General features: G+C 37.5%; 2 protein-coding genes and 1 long non-coding RNA gene across 4 annotated transcripts; 2 read left to right on the plus strand and 1 right to left on the minus strand.

Moving 5' to 3' along the window:
* The first annotated feature begins 250 nt into the window (after positions 1-250).
* LOC145484030 (uncharacterized) lies at positions 251-4127 on the plus strand. The gene is made up of 3 exons (XR_014048975.1): positions 251-266; positions 1613-1703; positions 3192-4127. It is a non-coding gene; the product is annotated as an uncharacterized LOC145484030 (long non-coding RNA).
* An 8546-nt stretch (positions 4128-12673) lies between these two features.
* LOC145501865 (uncharacterized) lies at positions 12674-17897 on the plus strand. The gene is made up of 2 exons (XM_081481253.1): positions 12674-12696; positions 13528-17897. The coding sequence occupies exon 2, from the start codon at positions 13544-13546 to the stop codon at positions 17498-17500; it is 3957 nt and encodes a 1318-aa protein (XP_081337379.1). The 5' UTR covers positions 12674-12696; positions 13528-13543; the 3' UTR covers positions 17501-17897.
* Positions 17898-19785: 1888 nt separating this feature from the next.
* LOC145502135 (immediate early response 3-interacting protein 1-like) lies at positions 19786-23899 on the minus strand. Of its 2 annotated transcripts, none has more exons than XM_081481412.1 (3): positions 23499-23899; positions 21895-21993; positions 19786-20220 (listed from the first exon to the last, which is right to left on the minus strand). In XM_081481412.1, exons 1-3 carry the CDS (start codon positions 23623-23625, stop codon positions 20165-20167), a joined length of 282 nt encoding a protein of 93 aa, XP_081337538.1. In that variant the 5' UTR covers positions 23626-23899; the 3' UTR covers positions 19786-20164. The 2 variants fall into 2 exon arrangements, with proteins under 2 accessions (XP_081337538.1, XP_081337542.1); XM_081481416.1 differs by having other exon boundaries at positions 19786-21285.
* Positions 23900-23902: the final 3 nt, after the last annotated feature.

The raw sequence follows: 23902 nt of genomic DNA on the forward strand, positions 1-23902 counted from the left end.
GGTAAAGGGGAATATCCCACAATGCCTATCGATCGTCCAACTTGGAAAATTGTGCCTATGTGCGAGCTTCGAACAAGAGATTCAGTACGACTCTCAACTTCTTGGTAAGTAAATGGGCTTTCTTAATTTTATGGAGACTTAAACAACCTATGTAAGGCATTGTAATTTGGTGGCTTTTTCTTAATTCTAGGTTACAGAAAAAGGACAAAAAGAATGGAGTGTAGGAATATCGAGAAGCCGCCATATTGCATACATATTGTTTACACGTAGGTAGGCTGTCTTGTATTATTTGATTTGACCTGAGCAAATTTAGTTTTAGTTTGGATATATCTTACAAAGGAGCTTCACGTTATATTTCTTGTATCGCTCCCTGTTCTAATTTGCTGAACAAGGCTTTTAAGTTTGTTGGAAAAGCTAGCGAGTTTATTTGGCAATGAAATGGCGGGAAATTTAAAACCCAGATGTATCAAGTGAGAGTTTTCATGTTAACATGCGCACCTTACTATTTTTCCAACTCAAATTTAAACCATCCAATCAAAATAACCTTTAAACCTTGTCTAGTAAGTAATTTTAGTAATTTGTCCATGGACATGTATCAGTACATTGTGCAGACTGCAGGGATCATGTGTACTAACGGCATCTGCGATTGACTGTCGATCGATACCCTTGATTGACGTGTTGATCGGTACTCCATGGACATCCTGATCGATATTTGGTCGACACTGGATTGACATCTTAATCAACAGATGGTTGATAGTCAGCCAAGTGTCGACTGACTCACATGACCATCGACTGAGATGTCGATGGAGTGTTGATCAAGTGCCAACTGAGGTGTCAATTGAGTGTTGATCGAGGGTATCAATCGACACTCAACTGCGGATGCCTTTAGTATGCATGATCTGACTGCAGACCGGGTACAAAATGCAAACTCGCAGAGATGCCAACCTAGAAAACAAATCGAAATCTGGGAGATCACCAATTTTACCTTCACCTACACAAGTCAGGTGGTTCTAAGTTCCCGTCTCATTTGCTTTTAGTCGGAGTTGAAATCCGGGATTGAAATAATTTCAACACATGTTGTGACACTGTATGGTTGTGGTTTTGTATTTTGATCCTTTCAGATGTTGCTCAATTTAATTTGGGTGACGAGGGCAGAGGTAATGATGACAAGGTGATGACACAGGGGAGGAAACTGAAAGCATTTTTTTTCTCCAGAAAAAGTCCACATACATTTAATTTTTTGTGCCCACTTTGCAACTGCTCTTGTGCTCCATGCCCACTCTCAATCTCGAGCCCTGTGCATTGCTTGTGCGCTAAAAAAAATTACTCGTAGCAAGAAATAAATGTCTGTGGACAGACTGCACTTGATCTTAATTGGGCAATAACACACAAAGCTAGCAAGGTGTAATGCCCTTGGACTTAAAAAAAACCTGACCTTTTAGTTTTTACACTCCAGGATTGCCAAATATAAGTTATAGAAATTAAAGAAATTGTGCTTTCCTTTGTGTATACCATTGTACGTGGGAGTCTTAGGAAAGTAATGATTATGAAGGACAAATACTAAAATCTTACCCAGCATGTATATTTACATTTAGTATCTTTCCTTCTTCAGAGAATATCACGCATGAAATGCTGCATGAAGAATCAACAAACTCTGTTTGGGAGAGAAGACTGGACAGCTTCAGATGCCATGTGTTGATGAGGTACGTTGATTACAGTTTACACATTCTGAGCTTTACTGGCCACAGCGGGGAACCTTCTTATCAGTTTAATGGGGATGCTGGTCAGAAATTTTGGAAAAAACCCCTTCGAGGTGCCAGAATCCATTTTTCAGGTTGTGGTTCAAGTTCATTCTTAACTTGAATAATTGCCTACATATATTTTTTTTCACATTGTACATGTCAGTTTGAGAGCAAATTTCACTCCATTGGTCTTTCTGTCCTAGACTTCCTCTTGACCTTTTTTTTGTGTACATGTAACGTGATTTACTCTGAAGTGGTTAGTGTTAAAATGGCAAAGACTTCTGTCATGGATCAGTTAGACGGTGGGTTGTGCCAAAAATTCCTGAGAGAAAGTGATATTAGGGTACATGTTCTAGTCAGAGTGTTCACTTAATAAGGCTTTACAACAGTAACTGTGTTGTGATTTTGATAAATATTGCATGTGTAATACATGTAGTTCCAACCAAGTCACATTTTAATTGTTTATAAAGCATGAACAATGTTGAAGGACATACCAAATTCAAATTATGAGGGTTTTGCTGGTGTGCTATTTAGAATGTAGCCCATATTTGCATAAAATAGTAAGTACTCCACAAACAGCACTTTAATATGGATAATTTGGAAGTCCTTCACCAAATTAAGAACTCTCCTCTTTCACTTGAATAGGCAAAATGTAATATTCTTCCATGGGGGTCATATTTGTATTGAATTTCATATTTGTTATTTAGCCCATATTTATTTTGAGGCTTTTGTGTTTGTGATCTACTAAGCTAGCTTCTATCTAGTCAAAGTTCTTGACTTGGGATGGAAATTATGGCCACTTTGCTTTTGCATCAACTTTTTTTTGTAGTGAAATTTTTGGCAGATGCATTTCAATAAGACAGAGAGAGTCAAAGATTTGACTAATTCCAAGAAGATTTTCGTAGGGAAAAGTTATAAATAAGTTGCTTTAGTCTGGAACAAAATAAGGGGTTAGTCATGAACGAGCTAAAAAATTGCTTGTAAAGATTTGAATCAAGTACATGTAGTAACACCTAAATTTCCAGTTTTTCTTTGCACCAAAACCAGTTTTGATCCAAAGGTACAATCAGCAAATGGATTGAATGATCTCTTTAGTTTGTTTTTCTTGGTTAAACCTGCTCTTTTATTTCTTATTGCACCAGGATAATCACAAAATCACTTATAGTTTTATTTATTTACTTTCTTACTTACTTACTTACTTATTTATTTATTTATTTATTTATTTATTTCTTCGACTGACTTATTACGTTACTACGATTTTTAGTTTGATTGTCACGCAACTCTACATTACCTTGGTCGTCACGCAACGCAACGCTGTTCTGCCTATTTTCCTCTAGAAAAAGTTGATATTTATTTTCCCTTAGAAAACGTTTACATTGTTTTTGTGTAACTATTTATTTTGTGAAATTGCATTTATTGATTATCGTTTTGTTTTTTTTTTTCATACAGGGTGCTGGATAGCTATGTACAATGTATGTGCTGCAAGTCAGGATTGACTGATCCAAGATCTAGTTAGAGGTAGAAAATTAATTTACTTCAAGATTATTCCAGAAGAATCAAAGCTGAGAATTCCTTTTCCTTTCTTATATAAGTCAATCAGTTTCACAGTTCAAACACCGTTGTAGCTACTATGTTGAATTGTCTGGGAAATGCAAAATTTACGAGAAATATATTATCAGTTTTGAAATGTGGACGGTAAGACTGATCCGTACGGCCGTAAGAAAGAGGCGCAAAGGGTTAAAGCAAGAAGATGGACTAGTACGAAGTAGAAGCTATAATTTTGTAACAAAGGCTTACCAAGTTTCTACAATCTTGAGTAAGTGTTTGATGCAAATTGATAGGTTTTACTTTGTACCGGTTCAGCTTCTTGCTTTCATCTTTTTCGTCTCTTTTTACTGCCGTACGGATCATTCTCGTCGAACAAGGACAGAACAATATTTTTTTTGCCGTTTTTGAATTGTCTGGAAATTCAATTTAGAGATGTTTAATTTAGAGATATTTATTTTCAAATCGCTGATGCAAGTACAATGTTAAATTCTGTGAAATCAAAACTTTGTAAGTTTAAAAAACAAATTTTATAAGCCAGTGTTTTGTCAATTTTTTTCGTAAGAGTTGTTTCCTCGATAGCATCGGTTTGACCGTGTTTAATTTTCCCATCAAAAGATTTAGGAAAAATACGGGCGCTCAAAATACGCATGCGCCTTTTATTAAAATTTTTTTCGCTATAGTTGCTGTAAGTAACTTCTGTTTAAATTTTTTATTTTTCCCGCCAAAAAACTTAGAAAAATACGGGCGCTCAAAATACGCATGCGCCGTTTTTTAAAATTTTTTTAGTCAGTAATTTTAAACGAAGAAATATTGAACAATAAAATTAGTTTTGCTCTGTGTGTGCTTACTTGATGTTGTTTATTAGGGTAATTTTCTGTCAACATAATAAATAGTTTTCATTGTAATCTTTATTATCTTTAATAAAATATTTCAATAATTACAATCAAGTATTAAGTGTGAAAATCACTTTATTCGCCTCAAGTATTCTCTAATTATAAGTTAAGCAGTTAATAGTAATCAATTAAAAGGTGCCAAGAAAAAATGTGCCCTATATATACTGACTTTTGGCGGGAAAATTTAGGAAAATTTGCACAGCGTTTCCCCTGACAACTTTCTCGGCAAAAAATTCAAAATGGCTTCCCTTACAATTTCCCGCCAAAAAATATTTGAACATCGCCTCTGCAAAAAAGTTGAAAGTAAAGCACCAATTTGTTTCCTACACTTAAAAAAAAAACCGAAACGATGTTTTAACCTCGTTGCTAACTGATTAAATCTCTCCGAAACAATTTGGTTTGTTCAAGCTCCTTGCACGAGATGATGTGTCGGATAAAAACCTTTTCCCGCCGATTCTCGTTTGTAACACAGGACAAATGAAATCAAAAGCATCAAGAAATGTACCCGTCCTAAACAGTCTGGAACAACAGTTATTAAGTTTTGGAGTAATACAGACAATTTCAACTGTTGTTTTGCTAAGAACGTCAAGAAATGTACCTATCCTAACCAATTGCAACGACAGTTAAAGTTTTGGAGTATTACAGTCAATTTCAACTGTTGTTGTTGTTGTTTTGCTAAGAAATGGACCTGTCCTAACCAATTTGTAACAACAGTTATGGAGTAATGCAGGCAATTTCAATATAGAAATCAGCTCAACGGAAATTTAATGTCCTATATTTTATTTACTTTTTTTTGTAATTCGTATTAACGCTATGTCCTGTGTCCCAACGAGCGCCGGCAGTAAAAGAAATTCTTCCAATTACATGTAAATCTTTTTCAAACACTAAAACGTTATCATAAAACCCAAGTGCCTGGTTAACGAGACGCGATTATATCCTGCGAGTGAAACCCCAACCGTATTAAATAAGAACATTTGATTGAAATAACTAAAGTTTATACGGACCACAACGAAATAAAGGCGGTTAATATTTACGATGTTATTTTGCTTCTTCGCTGAGAAAATAGTTCTCAAATGGCAATGTAATTTAAAATTATGAAGGTAAACGAGACAATTGAGAAGTCAAGTTGTAATATTCATTTATTTACAAAAGAAACGGAACTTTTTTAAATCAGATCAGAAAATAATTCTCAGCTCTTTAATTGAGCTATGTATAGCACAAAGAAAGAAACCTTCACTTTAAATTAAGAAGATAAATAAGACAATTGTGAAGCCAAGTCAATCACTGCAGGGTTTTTTCCAAAAGACTGTTGATTTTAAAACGTAAACAAAACGAAAATAATGCAAAGTTCTTTGTTTTGGTTGTGTATAGCAAAAGTAAGTAATCTTAATGTAAAATTCTGAAGATAAACAAGGCAATTGTGGAGCCGAATTAATCATTGCAGGTCAGTTTTCTTTTCACAAATTGAAAAGTCAACAGTGAGCTAGAGAAATAGATTGTTTTTTAAATTATTCTACAGCGAATTTTCTTTAATATTTTTTCTCCTGCACAATAAAAAGCTGAAAATCTTGATTTAATGTGGACATCAAACAAGACAATTATAAACCAACTAGCTTTATAATTCTCGGTGGTTTCTTTGTTTTAAAATCTGACAAGTTATCTAATGCAGTAAATTTGATTGTTAATTGTGCGGTTTGTGGTCCGTATAACTTGAAAACTGGAAATACTGACTTTACCCAGACCTAGTAATCTTAATATTCCACGAGCCAGGTATAAAGGTTTTATAACAAGCACTCAATATATGACAAGGGAACATGGGCATCTAGAAACATTCTCCGCCCGGACGCTTATTAAACAAAAACAAACCAAAAGAGAAACTACATCTGTCCTTTACGTTTTATAGGGAAATTTGTTTTTATTAATAAATGGTTTGAACCCCAGAGTAACGTAGTTCGTATTATTTCAGCATAGTGTAAAGTTGTTTGTTCAAATGTTGTGTGCATTTACTTTCACCGTTGTATTTGTTGCCCGTCAAGTCAAGACTAGCTTGAGATTTCGAAGAAGTGATAATTATATCAATAGTCAGTTGTCATCAAGTTTTGATTCATATATATAATATATCATTAGAAAATATCAGAAATATAAGTGGGTTCTGTTTCAGGTCGAGTCCGTTGGTTGGCTTTGTTGTAGGAGGAATTCGTTTGTGACGTGACAGTGATTGTTGTAAGATAGTGAACCAGCATTTCAAAGTCAGTCGCCACAAGTAGTTTGTACTGATATAAATCAACGCACTGAGCAAACTAATTGACATCATCGATTGTTTCGTGTCGTGCGTTGCTGTTCAGTCAGTCAGGGTTCCACGACCAGAAAAAAAACAACGGCTGTCGATTTGGTGAAATCTATTCCTTGTTTTCAAAAAGCCCATATTCTCTTGTCACATACAGTTATAGTAACGTATTAAGCACCGACTGTTTTGCAGACAGGACGAAAAGATCTTGAGAAAATTAAACAACGCCAAACATTTATAAACTAGTTTTTCCCAAAACCTAAAAAATCGAATTTATTACAACAATTTCATCAGCATTCGAGTTTCAATTGTTTCTAAAATTGAATCAAGGAAATTAAGAATTTGCTCCGCACGAGATGAACTAAATCAAAATATATCAACAGTTGACGAAAACTAAGTGAAAGCTATCAAGTTCGCAATAATGTCTGCAAAAGAATCGGCAAATGGTGGCTGATATTTAACCGCGTTTGAGATTTAAGTACTTTGTTCTATTTCCCAGTCCCTAATTGAGGCATTTTTGTTCTCCAACCAGGCAATTAGTGTGCGATTAGATGGCCCAAGAGTAACAGTTCTCTCTCGAAAATTAAAGTGCTTTGTTCCATTTCAGAGTCTCTAAAGTAAGAAATTGATTTTTTTTTCGTTCCAGACAATTAGTGTGTTATTTCACGGATCAAGAGTAATGTTCCATTGCAATTTAAAGTACTTTCTGCCTTTTTCCAGTCTCTAGACAAAGTCCTCCTTTATCCGATCCAGATAATCAGTGTGCAATTATTCCTTAGTAAATTTGGACATTTTGCAGCCACCATTTTACCTAGTTATCTGACAATTTCAAAGTTCTTATCTTTGAAGAATTCCGTCTTGTTTGGTGACTTAAGTTTGTGCACTTCTCCGACTTCCTCTGTGCCAGAATTAGCTTTCTTGAATTCCTGCAAAGAGAATTGAAAACGTCCGAGATCAGCAAATCCAGAAATGTTCTGAAGTAATGAATGCATGAAAGCTTCAGCAGACACTACAAATACTAAAGAGGCTAGGAAACTGGCAAATAACACAGGCCACAATATAACAGTTTAGTCATGATACAATATCGTAGATTCCACGAGCAAAGAAACTAAACAAAAGAACGAAAAACTTGGCAAGACTAAGTAATTACGACTATTACCTGAAAACATAAGAACTGGAGAAGACCTTTAGAAATCTACATGGCTATAATTTTGAAATTTTAGCACGCGTTTTTGCCTTCTAACAGGTAAAAATTTTTTTTTTTGTTACCAGACTCCTGAATTAATAGAGTGTATTCAGTTTAAACCTCGAGTCTTGATTTCAACGTTTCTTTCAAGGCGCATTAGACCACCAAACATCCTATAAAATTCAATGAACAGTTGCAAAGCATTAGCTTTTACCGCAGTACTATTAAAATTGACCGCCTTTGAAATATCGCAAACGAAACACGGAATTTAAGATACCGCTTTGCTGTCCTGTTTCAACATGCGGCGACGCTCAAAGAGCTTCCAAACGAACAGCGAGTCCACGTGTTCACTCTCTTGGGCAACAGATTGGTACTCGTACGCGTGTGGCCTACTGAACAAAATTAAGGGATTGTTTTCCAACAGCAGTGCTTACCTTTGATTGATAAAGAATAAGGTCTTCTTTCCAAGTGTCAGGTCCTTCCAGCATCACGCATCTTCTTCCTTCAGGAGTAAAATTGGCCCACAACCGGACAACACGTCTTCACTCATCAACAAACAGTTTGAAATGTGCAAGACTCTACGATTGCTATGAATATGGATTAGAAACCCAAGCCAATCGCTCGCAAACGGGGAACAAAACCGACGTGTGAACTTGTTGGACACTTTTTCTAGCAGCCAATCATAAAGCGCGAAAAAAGAGAGCAGTCATGCCTATATGTATGCAGGCTACGAGAATTTGTTTGTGACCATCCATCTTGTTTTGTTAATTTACCATGTTGTTAACAATAAATTAAATGTTTTGCTCACAAACTAGGACCGAAACGAATTAATAGTATGTCGCGCCTTTCTAGTCAATATTCAAAGAACTTTAATATGGTACACATTCATAATAAAAGTATGGCAAGATTCTTAAAAGAATTTCCACATCAAATATATTTCAAATGGCAGAAAAGAAGATTATACAAAAACATAATATCCATTATGTTTGACACAAAGAAGAAAAAAAGAGCGGAGTCCCCCGACTGGCGTCGAGCGTATGTAGGTCCTTCCGACCGCACAGCAGGTCAGATGCGTAACCGACTGGGCTACCGGGGTCCTCTTTGACTAGGTTAGACAATTTAATAGCTAAATACCTTAAACAACGATATAGGTGTCTCTGACAAACTCATTTTGCTTTTACAAATGTGCCATTAAGAAAAATTGTCAGACCTGAAAGAGATTGAGGTCTGCAGTAACTTATAACTCGCAGCCCTAGCAAACTTTTCAAAGCTGCCAAGGCTAAGGCTAAAGTTTAGTTCTGTGCAAAACTCCCAAAAATTCAAACGAAGAATTAAGGCATGACTAGTCGGACATTTTTACGGAAACCTAGGGACGATACCCTTTCTTCAAAATCATTTTCACTTCAAACTTACTTTAAACGGAACAAAAGAAGATTGTTCAAAAAAAATTAAGAAAAGGTAGCTAAAAAAAAAAAACGGAGTCCCCCGACTGGCGTGGAGCGTATATATGCTCTTCCGACCGCACAGCAGGTCAGATGCGTAACCCATTGGGCTACCGGGGGACTCCTTGACTAGGTTGGACAATTTAATAGCTAAATACCTTAAACAACAATATAGGTGTTTCTCACAAACTCATTTTGCTTTTACAAATGTGCCATTAAGAAAAATTGTTAGACCTGAAAGAGATTGGGGTCTGCAGTAATTTATAACTCGCAGCCCTAGCAAACTTTTTAAAGCTGCCAAGGCTTAGGCTAAAGTTTAGTTCTGTGCAAAACTTCCAACAAATTCAAACGAAGAATTAAGGCATGACTAGTCGGACATTTTTACGGAAACTAAGGCTGGATACCCTTTCTTCAAAATCATTTCCACTTTAAACTTATCTTAAACGGAAGAAAAGAAGATTGTTTAAAAAATTAACACGAGAAAGAAAAAAAAAAGCGGAGTCCCCCGACTGGCGTGGAGCGTATATATGCCCTTCCAACCGCACAGCAGGTCAGATTTGTAAGCGTTTGGTCTTCCGGGGAACTCCGGAACCAGGTTAGAAAATGTAATAGCTAAATAATGTGAAACAACAGTATAGGTGTTACCGACAAACTAATTTTGCTTTTACAAATGTGCCATTAACAAAAATTGTCAGACCTGAAAGAGATTGGCGAGTCATAACTTATAGACTCTCTAAGGATTTCGGTTCTTTTAACGATAGTAACTCGCAGACCTAGGAAACCTTTTATAGCTGCCAAAACCTTAGGCCAAAGTTTAGCTCTGTGCCAATCTCCAACAATTTGAAAGAAGAACTTTATGGAGATTTTAAAATAATTTTTCATCTTCCGTCATGACGCCTTTTTCAAGTCGGTTGTTAAATCATGCGTTTACAACGCTTGGTGATCCAGTTGCTCTTAGACTCTACATCCTTTTAAAGGTCTTCGCATATTGGTTACGCTCTGATAAAGAGGGCTTAAAAGTATATCTTTTGAAGCAAACACCAACGAATTTGTACTTGATCCTTCATAAATAGTTACTAATAAAGAACGCGTAAGTTTCTTCGATATTTTTTACATTTACATTAAGAAAAAGCAATTTGAATATGTTTGCTTTCGACTATTTTACTATCGATTCAGAAATATTTGGCTGGAAAATTTCTGGTAATATAAATGGTTTTATATTTAATGAAAAAATTGAAGTCTTTTGGGCGCAAAGTAGAATGCACTTTTTAAGGGAGCCTGGAATTTTTAAATTTAAACTACCTCTTTAGCGGAAAAATGTCAGCGCAGTCAAAGAATTTGTAAAAAAGTCTTTACGGGGGAAATTTCTGTGCAGTTTTATTTTTAGTTGTTTCCAGACCCTGTTTAAAAGTGCAGAACGTCTTTCCGTGTCGGCAACCCTACGTAGTCAAATGTATTAAAAGAGATACCCGTCACCTTCACTAGTTTCCAGGCAATTTTTTCATCAAGTGACACAAGACTCATTTATTGTTTACAATATTTTTTGTTTATTCTTATTCAATATAATATTGAAATGATAACTTACTTACAAACTTTCATCTTCATCAAGTTCATATTTGCAACATGAAAACTGTTAAAATCATTACTAACATTAATTTCAGATACACGTCAAGTTTACGAATAATAAAATTTTACTGTGTCTACCCATTTTAGGAATTTCTTCAACAGCTCACAATTCAAACCAAGTCTGAAGTGAGCCATTCGTGCAGTAATTACAATAATCAAGGAAAATAGAACATACAATATTTCCTAAACTCAATTACAAATAAATACTTTGAATGCAAACCTGATATCGTATGTTCAAACATTCACTGCAGACGTTGTTGGAAAGTCAAAGCAGGGGCGTAGCCAGGGTTTTTCAAAGGAGGAGGGGTGGGGGTCAGACTGTGTCAAAGTGAGGATACTCACCAGATTGTCATGTCGACCTCCACACCTGTTGTAGGTTGTTTGCGGGGTCACGGGGACCTCAGGATCCCCCCTAACTACGCCCTTGAGTCAAAGTAACAGACCTTAGTTGTCTTCCTGTACAATTGATGTAACAAATCAGATCTTTTTGTCAGCTTGATAAGATTTTTGTGTTTTCAATCTGCAGGATTAAAACTAAGCGGATGATCTGGATCAACGTTATTTACTCCCAAAAAGGGACTTCCGAAAATTTAAGTAATGCTTTTAAAACTGACAACAAATTAAGTCTCTGGTTTCAGTAACATGAATCCGTGAGCTACCAAGTTGGAAATCTTCATTCTTCTCAGTGAATGTCACGGATTTCTTTTAGCTTTAGTTTTGACATAGTTAATAGAGGGAAATGGTTGAGAAGCCCGGTAAACATCAAAGGAACAAGCAAACGCGCTACGATTTATGTTGGAAGGTCCTCGACCTTGCACATCTTTTGTTTTATGCTCACTGACTATGCATGAATTACATAATCGCAATCACTTCTATTGGTTAGTTGTTTGAGCACACATAACCACCTTTTGTATTTTGCCAAGTTTTGTGTAGGGTCAAACCCCAAAACAGCTAGCAAAAAAATACAACAACGAACTTTGCCAATTAAGTTCCATAACCATTCCCTCTATTAACTATGGTTTTGATAATTGATCATTTTCTGAGTCGAAGTCTTGACCAGGTTGAGACGACATTTGTTTTCTTGTTTCATTGAAAATAAAAAGCTTAAGATCTTTTTTCGCATTTTTCTTGTTCTTTAGTCTTTACCTAACGAGCCAGATAGATAGGAAGTCACAGGCCATGATTTAGAGTCATGTTTTTGTCCTAAGGCGTCCACAAGAGTCCATGATGAGAGCATAAGTATCCATCAAAATCCGTGCCTGTGTCCCAATACAATCCTGAACTAGAAGGTATCCTGTGGAAAAGTAAAAACATTCATGTCAACAATGTTTTGCCTTCTTTCCTTTACATCTCGACGCACTCATGACTAGGAATTGTCTGCGTAGGCCTTAAAAATTACGTGGCCACTAATTTGCATCAGAATTGGAAAATCAAAAACCTACTGAAGGTCATTCAAGGTCGCCAATGTTGTTCAAGAGCATTTTAATTAAGGCAATAGTCCAAATTAACGAGAACTGAGCATTTAGTCTGTTTTTGTACAAAAGCTTTGTAGACGGCTTGAAATGATAAGAATTTGGCCAATATTTCTTAAAATAAGCTGTTTGAATTCGAGATTACCTTGTGAATAAGGTTTATATAGGAGATTAACTCTCTTACTCTTCATCCTCTTAATCGACAACAATACTATTTGAAGACCTGAGGACTGAAGTTACTTCAGATTAGACAGTAAGCTACCGTGTCAATCGCCCGTGATAGGTTGGATTTAATTACATCAAGCGCCATTTTTCATTTTTGCTTTCGTTGACTATTCGCTAAGCAAATCAGAAATAGAACCTGATGTCAGTTAGCTCAGACGGTATTAAATCCAATAACACTGAGTTCTTTATTTCATTGTGAAATCCGTGAGGTTGGGAGAAGTTTGTAGGTTATATATCCCGTTTCCGAGCCCGAGTCTAGCTTGTCATTACAAACGGTAGGTACATTAAGGAAGTAATGAAAGTATTGTTCCTTAAAGTAGAGTATTGCAGAGGCAGTAGCAAATTGTAAAAATTAGAGTACTGTGTTGTAAATAATGTAAGGATTGCGTATTTGTGCAAAAAATGTTCAAAACCAAAAAAAAAAAAAAGATACGCTAAGTAACATATCAACTACGAGATCAGAGAGAAAAAAGTTGAGTATTTTTGTCGAGCTTCGAGGTGTTGGAAATGTGCTTCACCGTCTTGAGTGTTTGATATATGTTCTCGATCGAAACTAAAACTAATTAACTGGAGAAAACGGAGAAATAAAATCGTAAAAATCTCTGCTAATTATCTTCAGCTTTCCAAACAACGTCACAGTCATGATTTCCTTTGTTTAAACTTGAGGAATTATTAATCTCGGATTTGAGAAGGGTATTTCAAAGCTGGCAAAAAGAGACAGACTTTATTTTCCGGATAATTGAAACTACATTCAACAGAACCGAATTACAAGTAATGATGTAATCTATGATTAAGTCAAATTAGCTTCTGCAAATTTCAGTTTCGTACATTCGTCGTCTTCCTGTCACGGAACAAAAGTATGACAGCATAAAAATCGATAGACTCTCTTTGATAATGCACTGAAAATTAAACATGCAGAAAGAATTTTCAAAGGTGCTAGGGTCGAGGGTTTTATCATTTTAACCTGCAACGCATCCTAACCATATTAGGCGTTAGTTGCAGCTCTGCATGTAATCAAACGAAATCAATCAACATGTAGGCAACTCAGAAATACGTGCTTTTATCTTGTGATTATAACATCTCTGTTGTTATTTGCATTTTGCTAGAGAAGAAGACGGCGTCATGAGTGTAATAGAAGATGTTATTGAAGTCTTGTGTATTGGGTCGATTGTGGCTACTTTCCTGCTCAACACCTATCGTGCTAAAAACGCTATCGAGTTATCTAAGGAATGCTTGATTCTTCTCGACAACATAGCTAGCAAACTCGTTCCTGATGAAGAATTCGTCAAGATAATTTACAACAAAGTATACTCTACGCTGTTCGTGGCGTTTTGTATTATCAATGATCACACAAATGCAGCTCAATATGGCAGGAAGCTACTTGTCATTCACCACGAATTGGGTGACAGAAAAAACGAATGCAACCTGAGCAAGGCAATGGCAAGCATCTATCTTCAGCAAAGTAAATATGGTGACGCAAAAGAACTTTATGAGAGAGCAATCAGCATAATTGAAGACACTGGAATCGAGAAAGGGAGAGCAGACGTCTACGAGAGACTCGGATGGGTGTGTTATCATCTTAGCGAATATGTTAAAGCTAAAGAGTATATTGAAAAAGCCCTTGCGATATCAACAGAAATTGAAGACAGAGTAGGAATAGCATCGTGTTATGGAAACCTAGGAACGATATTTCTGTCTCTTGGTGAGTATGTCGAAGCAGAAGAGTACCTGGAGAAAGCACTTGCCATCACGGAAGATATTGGTCACAGACGAGGAGAAGCCGCGTGTTGTGGCAACCTTGGAGCTGTGTTTAAATCGCTTGGTAAATATGTCATAGCTGGAAAGTATCTTAAGAAGGCACTAAGTATCACAAAAGAAATCGGCGACAAAAGAGGAGAAGCTTCCTGCAATGCAAATCTTGGAACTGTTTTTAAATCCCTTTGCCAGTATGGTAAGGCTCAAGAGCACGTTGAGAAAGCTCTTGCTCTCAGATCAGAGGTTGGTGACAAACATGGAGAGGCATCTGATTATGGGAACCTAGGGAATGTATTTCTATCCCTCGGGAAGCCCGCGATGGCCGAAGAGTGTCTTGAGAAGGCGCTTGCAATCAGAAAAGACATTGGTGACAGACGTGGCGAAGCAGCAGATTACGGCAGCCTAGGGACTCTGTTTACCTCTCTTGGTAAGTACATTAAGGCTAAAGAACACCTGGAAAAAGCACTTGCGATCAGAATAGAAATTGGTGACAGACCCGGAGAAGCAACTGATTACGGAACCTTGGGAAATGTGTTTCGACATCTTGGAGATTATATCAAGGCTAAAGAATTCATCGAAAAAGCACTTGCGATCAGAAAAGAAATTGGTGACAGACACGGAGAAGCCACAGATTACGGAAACTTGGGAAATGTATTTCAATTTCTTGGTAAATTTAGCAAAGCTAGAGAATATTACGAGAAAGCACTTGCTATGATGGTAGAAATTGGCGACCGACAAGGTGAAGCATCATGTTATGGCAACCTAGCAACAGTGTTTCAATCTCTTGGTGAATATGTCAAGGCTAGAGACTATCTCGAGAAAGCACTCGTGATTAATGTGGAAATTGGTGATAGAAAAGAAGAAGCAGCAGATTACGGAAACATGGGAACTGTTTTCAGATCCCTTGGTGAATACAGAAAAGCTGAAGAATATCACATGAAAGCTCTCGCCATTAAAAAAGAAATTGGGGACAGGCAAGGAGAAGCCTCATGTTACGGAAACCTGGTAACTGTGTATTTTTCAACTTGTGAATATACCAAGGCTAAAGAATTCACGGAGAAGTCGCTTTCCATCAGAGTAGAAATTGGTGACAAACAAGGAGAAGCAGCAGATTACGGAAATCTTGGAACTGTATTTCTGTCTCTTGGTGAATATGTCCAGGCTGAGAAGGAAATTTTGAAAGCACTTGAGATCAGAAAAGAAATTGGCGACAGACAAGGAGAAGCATCAGACTACGGAAACCTTGGAAATGTATTTCTTTCTCGTGGTGAATACCTCAAAGCTAACGAATATCTTGAGAAAGCGCTCAACATCAGAAAAGAAATTGGCGACAGAGAAGGAGAAGCAAGAGATTACACAAACTTAGGAGCAGTGTTTCAATCTCTTGGTGAACACGACAAGGCAATAGAATTCGATGAGAAAGCACTTGCAATTACACGACAAATTGGTAACAGAGAAGGAGAAGCAGCAAGCTACGGAAACCTAGGAGCCGTTTTTCAATCTCTTGGTAAACATGCTAAGGCTGTAGAATATCTTAAGAAAGCCCTGGCGATCAAAATTGAAATTGGTGACAAACGAGGAGAGGCTGCAGATTACGGAAACCTTGGAACCGTGTTTAAATCCCTTGGTGAATATGGCAAGGCTGAAGAATATCACATGAAAGCACTTGCGATTAAAAAAGAAATTGGAGACAGACAGGGTGAAGCCGCATGCTATGGAAACCTAGCAACTGTGTTCACATCTCTCAGAGACTATGTCAAGGCTGAGCAGTGTCTTGAAAAAGCACTTTTCATAAGCAGAGACATTGGAGACAGTGAAGAGGAAGTTAAAACCCTTTATAACTTTGCCTTGCTGAAGTTTTCAGAGGGAAAGATTGAGGAAGCGTTTTTATATCTCCTTCCAAGCGTCCAAAAATGCGAGGATTTGCGAAGTGTACTTGGAGACAACGACCAATTCAAGATTTATTTTACAGATGAGTACGATTTAGCCTACAAGTGGCTCTCTAGAATGATTTTTGATGCAGGGTTTCCAATTAAGGCTCTCTATGTTGTTGAGCTGGAGCGGGCCAGAGCCCTAGTAGACTTGATCTCGGCGCAGTATTGCGTGGAAAAACAGATCTCCGGCCTAAATCCCAAATCGTGGTATGGTATTGAAAAGGTGATGGAGAGAGAAAGTAACTGCACATGTCTTTACATTTCTTATCACGCTCAGAGTATGTATCTGTGGATTCTCGAAACCGGCGGCGTCATCCATTCCCTGAGAAGAGAGGTAGATGAAAGCATGTTTGGGGAAAGATTTGATGAATATTTTGCTAAAAACTTCAGAACATTTGGTTTGTTGCCAGAGAAGAATTGCGAAGATCGATCGTTAAATGACATTCAACTTAACCCTAACTCATCCGAGGAATGCAGCCTCGCAGGCCAACGACTTGTTGAAGAAGATGAAGAAAGCGAAGAGTCCAAACCTTGTCTTTCCCTTTGCTACAAAATGATGATCGCTCCCACGGTTGAATTACTCAAGGAAAGCGAAATCATCATTGTGCCTGACCGCGCCTTGTACAAAGTTCCATTTGCAGCGTTAAAAGATGAAAGTGGGAAGTATTTATCAGAGACTTTCAGGATCCGCATAGTTCCTTCTTTGACAACTCTCAAGCTAATTCAGAACAGTCCTGAAGACTATCACAGTCAGACTGGTGCACTGATAGTGGGTGATCCTGAGGTTGGTCAAGTGTTTTACAAGGGAGTTTATAGAAACGTATCACGATTGCCCTGTGCTGGGAAGGAAGCGGAAATGATTGGAAGACTGCTGGGTGTTCAGCCTTTGCTAGCAGGGAACGCAACCAAGCAGGCAGTTCTTCAGATGATACATTCAGTGAGTCTTATACACTTTGCCGCGCACGGTAACGCTGAAAGAGGCGAAATAGCGCTATCCCCCGTACGTCCTACCAACAAGACTCCTCAAGAAGAAGACTACTTATTGACAATGTCTGAAATTTCAAGTGCTCAGCTCCGAGCTAAACTGGTGGTTCTTAGCTGTTGTCACAGCGGCCAAGGGCAGGTCAGAGCAGAGGGAGTTGTTGGAATTGCACGAGCGTTCCTAGGTTCTGGTGCTCGCTCAGTGTTGGTGGCACTGTGGGCCATTCAAGACATCGCGACAGAACAGTTTATGAACTGTTTCTATGATCACCTTGTTCGTGGTGAAAGTGCCAGTGAATCTCTTCACCAGGCCATGAGGTGGATGAGAGCTAACGGCTATTCTGACGTGACCCAGTGGGCTCCTTTTATGCTGATTGGAGATGACGTGACTTTTCACTTTGGAAGATAAACGCAAATTTCGGTAAGGAACAAATGGATTGTTATTTGGAAAGCAATTCAAAATTGAATTCAGTCCAATAGATTGTAAAGAAGTCTACCAGCCTCTAGCCTCAGTATAACTACATTAGAGAGGGAAAACAGACTATTTCTCTTTTAAAAAGTGGAATGTTTCATTCGGCTCAACCGAACGTCATCAGCCACATGAAGTTCGGTTGAGGCTAGACTTGCCACAAGTCGACTGCGAAAAGAGAGCGAGCAAGCAGAAGCGAGGGACAAAGTCGCGAGACGCGAGCGACGAAGACTAATCTAGCGGAAACGGGCTTTGAGAAAGTCTAGGTTGAGGCGAACGAAATACTCCACTTTCTAAAACAGTGATATTGCGCTGTGAGTACAGGAAGTTATTTTAAATTATAGCAGGAAAATATAATTTTTTTATTGTAGACTGTTTCTCTTTCTTTAAGGTGGCTCCCTACAGTTTTACGATCGCGCGAGCCCTGAGGAAGTAATCTGCGCGCGCTCAAAGGAAAACGTCAGTGTTTTTCGATATTTTATTACGTCAACATGAGCACAAAAAGCAAAACTGACAGTGAAATTTCTCGCGTTTCCTTTGGTGAAATTCCGTAAAATTTGGCAGATTGGTAGTAAATATTTTACTTTAGATGGAGCTCGTTTTTCAGGGAAATCCATAAGACCAGATTTTTTGCAGCGGTAAAAGACATAAATTTGAAAATGTTGAAAAAACTGCCTTTACAAACCCTACTTTCTTCGTGTTAAAAATTCGTATCCCGCTGGAAGCGATGTGATGTAAAAATTTTGGAAGATTTCACCGAAGGGAATTCATGAAAATCACAAATAAAGCCATAAAAACAGTAAAAAACACATTTGTTTGGGCATTTATAATTTAAGACTAAATCCCAAAATTTCAACCGAGATGATAGCAAAACACTATTTAATCATTGCTTATTACATGTAATAAGTTTGATAGGACTAGGTGTGAAAGCGAATGCAAAAACAGCATTCAAAACATAACACTTGCGCGCGCAACGCCATAAATGATTACCCTATGGAGCCACTTTAAGTGTAAGTAAAAATTGATGGCTTTTCAATCTGACCTACCCACGATAGCGAACTTGACAAGCTTTACTTGTTGTTGTTTTATAACAGATTGAGACTCGAACTCTGTCTTTTAACTATCGCGACAAATGTAGCATTCATGCATTATTATCACGTTTTACTCACTGTCAGTGACAACATTTAGAAAACCACTGTAAGAAAGTGCGCGATGAAAACCGCATAACCAGTTCGACTACAGTATGGACTTAACGAGAGTGAGAGCAAAGAGAATTTACATTTTAATCGAAATTAATTGACAAGACGTTTAAGGGGCTAGGTTACGCAATTTTAGGCAATTTCAGCACTGATCAGATGGTCAGAGAATTAACTAAAATATCACAAAAACGGCTCAAAACTATAGAAGATCTCAAACAAAACACAGGAAAGCCAAGAAGGGACATGGATGGACAAAACTGGCGAGGATTAAAATGGATTACATTTGGGTAAATTTGAAAAACGTCGGGCCCCATTTTTTCAAATTTATATCAGTTTATATCAAAATGTCATTTACACAGCTGGAAAATCATTCTCAGTTGTTATGTAGTCGTGATTTTGCAAATGAAAGACTTTTGCTCTGCCAATTTGACGTTTAGAACAAAATTAAACACAATTACCTAAAATAGCGTGACCTAGCCCCTTTAACGAGTGGCATTCCTTTTTCCAACGTTTTCTAAAAGAAGTAGAAAATAATTATTTTCCCTCTGCTACCATCGGTTTGTAGAAACACTCGTGAAAGTTTGGGAAAGCTTGAAAAGAGCCAGAGGCGAGTAGTTTGACAGCTTCGAGTGTTTTTTCATGTAACTTGTTAGAAACACGGCCATGAAGAATTCTATTACTAGGGGTACAATGTACAGTGTATGTTTGCAATTGCGCGGGGAGGGGGGGTGGGGGGTGGGTAAGAACTAAACGACTTTGTCCTGTCTACTGCAATAGGTAATCGACCCGACAAGGAAACACAGCTGCAAAGTTTCTAACCTGGTTTAATAGCCTCATTAATCTCACGTTTCTAAATATCTATTTATAAAGGTTCCCATTGGTTTTCACATATTTCTTTATAGGCAAGTGGAAACCTTTTCCAGCACTTTAGCACTGTAAAACTATTCAAGTATAATCAGACAAACAGCATTATTTTTTCCAGATACATGTACATGTACAAATATAGTATAGGTTTTTTTTTTGGGGGGGGGGGGGGGGATGAAGTGGGGGAGGCGGGAGTCAACTTGTTCAAATACAATGCTAGTTGACATCAAATGCCATGCAGTTAGTCAATTAACACATAAAAACTCTTCTCTTGTGATTGCCTTATTTCGTGATACAACCCAAGTTGTTTGTTTATGCATTTACAATAGTGGCATTAATCTTGAACTCTTTATTCCTGGTAGTAAATTCTGGTATTTTTTCCTGATATGTTCAGAGGAAGGGGTAGAAACCAAGAATGCACGTTCCTCCATTTGGCCGCCATACAATTTCCTGATGATTTTCATACCAAGTAGCAGTTGACAAATTGTGTCTCTTGAGGTCATTAAAATGTATATAGTTTTGTTGCATTTTGCACGTGATATTATCCCATCAACAGTAGTAGCAGTATTGTCAGCGAGTTTAGCAATATTAGAGGAACTGAAACACAAAAACAAAAGTAACAGCAGTGTTATTAATTAATACTGAAACAGCAACATTTTTTACGATAACTGCAGATATTCTCACACACTCATTGGCTAATTTTCATTGTCAATAAACGGACAGACACATGAATTTATAATTTATGTAATGCATCAAAGAGCGAGAGTGGACAATTTGACAATTTGTTATTGTAAAAAACAAACTGGAGTCAGTTTTTCATGCGTCTGTCCTGTTATTGACAACGAATTTCGTCATAACATTGTTGAAGTAGTCTGCAGATCCACTCGGCTATCGCTTTGTGGATCCACAGCAACTTTGACAATGTTACGACAAAACTCATGATCAATAACAGGACAGACGCATAAAAAACTAACATCAATTTGTTAAGTAGAGGTTTATTGCATAATTTAGCCACTAGGTGATATTTTGTGCTTAATGAATCTTTTGATCCCAGACGATATGGTGACTGTACTTTTTTTGTTTTTGCACAAATTTCTTTTACATCTCCACAACAGTCCCTAACTTGCGTGTGATTTCAGTTTGTTTGCTATTGACCAGGCTAAAAATTATGCCAATGAAACTAGACAGCGCACAATGATGGCATACTTCTAGCACCTCAGTCCAAAACAACCTAATAAACCTAAGGATCCCAGAAGCCTTGCTCAGCTATTTCAGCATGTTAATTAAGTCTGCCTTGGTCCGTCACCAAGCTTTATACAAAGCTACAGTACATGAGCATATGCACTTTACTGTACAGTTTTTCCCCATCTCAGGGCTCTACAATGTGACTGTATCAGTCGCATTTGCGACTAAGTTTTCTCCCTTTGTGACTAAAATTTCTTCAGCAATCGCATTTTTGGGACCAGTTATCACCTAAATTAATAAAGAAATGAAAATTTGAAAATTTTGTGTCCTACTTGTTGTGGAGATTTGAAAATGTAAAGGCAAAATCCTGCTCAAGTTCCAAACAGCACAACGTATGAACAACCTTACACCATTTGCTCAATGAGGCGCCGTTACAGTTCTGTTATAAACAGGTAGGTCATGTATGGGGACTGATTTCTACAACACAAAAACTGAACGTCACTTCTGGTTTTTGCGGCCTTAAACTTCCTGGGAATTTGACGGGAATTTGACGTGAAAATGTAAAAGACTTTTTTAGGAAAACATTATAACAATAGTACTGTGCAACAAAATTGCGAGCCCGGAAACTACAGTAGATAGATAGATAGGGTTTCAGAAATTAAGATGTTTGGCAGTTTGGCCATTGATAACATTACATGTATGTTCTTTTGGTTTTCAGGAAAACACAAAGTCGAGAAACACACAAAAAAATAACTACATGTAAGAATTACTTTCATTGGCAAAAGGCTAAAGAAACTTACATGTAAAATCATGGATTTGAAGTTTAGCAGCTTTTTGCTCGAACTAAGATGCTATTGTCCTCAGCCAAAAAAATTCTCAGCCATCTCTAGAACCATAACTGGTTCAAGAAATAGGGAGTGTGAGATTCATAATAGGAGGGGGGGGGGGGGGGGGGAGAGTAACTTATGCACAGTAAAAAAATCCAAGGGAAATGACTTATGTTCAAGATACCAGTAGGCTGAAGTAATCAAGGGCTTGGGAAATCAGGATATCACTTGCATGATTTAAGAACATTACTTTACTTACTTCTCATGACAGTCCTAACAGAATGAATAAGGTTAATGACTTGATGTTTTGTTCCTCTATCTTCTCCAAATCCTGACAGTTGGTCAGTTCCCCAACCAACTACAAAAAATGTTACAATACAGTACTAATAAAGATGTTTATAAGTTATTTTGTTTGTACAATGTGTAGTTCCAGAAAATATCCATACCCAAGACCCAAGACCTAAGTTCCCCCTTCCCCCCTCCCCCCTCTAGACATTCCAATTAAGCCCCATACATTTCTTTAAATGGTTTGGTATCACAACCCCCCCTCCCCCCAACCAACCCCCAAGAAATTCCAATCTCTTCTGAGGGGGGAGTATGAATGTCTTCTGGAACTGCACATAGTACGTTTTCAGTTGTGTACAGTCTGTGCAGTACTCACATTTATAACTTTGAAGTCACAAGAGTTAAAATTTGTGCATTAAGTTTACAACCCAAGTATTAAAAAACAGGTACAAGTTATTTTCACGGATATAAGTACAAGTGGTCATAAAGTTGTTACAATCAAGATACAGTATGATGTTCATCTCATCATAATTTGTAGATGGTTCTTTTGTGCACCTATTTCAGATGCCAAGTCCCTCCCAAATACAAGCCTGACCAGACGCAGTATTCTAACAAAAAATTTACACAGACCAGTGACAGACTTATTATCAGAATTTCATGGAAGTATTAATATTGCTATAGTTTTAATAAATAAAAACAAGACACAGTGTACACACATGCTTTGATCTACAGTAGTATTGTCATTACAGTGTCGTCTAAGCCAACTCCCCTGTCCAGGAATCTCCAAGTTTCCCGAATATAAAGGGAAATCCTTAAAAAACATTTTCCACACCTATTTTGGCTAATTTCTCACATTTTGTGGAAAACTTGTCGAATATCTGATGCACTTTGGGGGTGGAATCAGCGGAGCTCTTCTTTCACAAATTGTAATTAGGGTCAACAAAGTAAAATATTTGGTGATCTCCCAGATCTAGTTTTTTTTGGTTGGCCTTTGTCATTACCATGGGCAACATTTTTTATATCAAGCCCTTAGGCAAGAACGCAAGCTAGCTTGTACTTGAGAGCAGGTGAAGGGCAAACAGTTCCCAGTTTAAAAGTAACAAAGAAACTTGTGAGCAATACAAGGGAAAAGTCAGCCAGTCTAAGACAACGCCTTGCACGACTATCAAATTAATGAAAAGAAAATTGGATGAGGTATTAAACCTGGATCAATATCAAAGCTTAAAATAACATGCTGCATAACTTGATGACATAAAAATTTGTTTATCAAGTACATGTATATTCTGAGGTGGTCATATGTACTGTGTAAACTTTCATTCTTGGATTAATTTTCGAGAACAACGAATTTCTTTAGCGCTGAATATTTCTTTTTAGCTGATTACAAGCTATGACTACAGGGAAGTACACACATCCATTGACACTCTCACAAGCGTAATTGAAACACCTGGATAGTACATGTACATTGTATTATCTGATTAAAATGGTTTCAGAGTCATTACGAGTATTTAGTGGATGTTAATGCAGCAAATTAACCTCTGCCAGTTTATGGAAAACAGGAAACTTACAGCTAAGGCATACCTTTCGCCAAAAAACGTTCTTCGTGAAGCACAGCCACAGCATTTACGACTAAAAGACAAGCTTCGAGCAAACTGTAAAACGTGAACGCCATCTTGAATTTCTGACGTGTCGACATGCGCATTAGCATCAGCTAGAATTCATCTCCAGTACTTTCGCGAGCTTGCGTTACCGACTTCCGGCGGAAATAGACATGGCGGCAAAGCTGATGCAACTTCTTCGCGAGAGCCGCTCTTTCTGTAGAATTTCTTGTTTTTTTAGCTCGTTGTTGGACGTCACAATTTTTGAGATAGCCTTGTTTTTACTGTTGCTCGTACCGGCAACAAATGCAGATAAAAAGACATTGTGACGACGCATTTACGTGCTACCAAGCACAATTTTTTCGATCGATGACGATACGTATACTG

Source organism: Orbicella franksi, chromosome 1 (genome assembly GCF_964199315.1).
Source record: "Orbicella franksi chromosome 1, jaOrbFran1.1, whole genome shotgun sequence".
Lineage (NCBI taxonomy): Eukaryota > Metazoa > Cnidaria > Anthozoa > Scleractinia > Merulinidae > Orbicella > Orbicella franksi.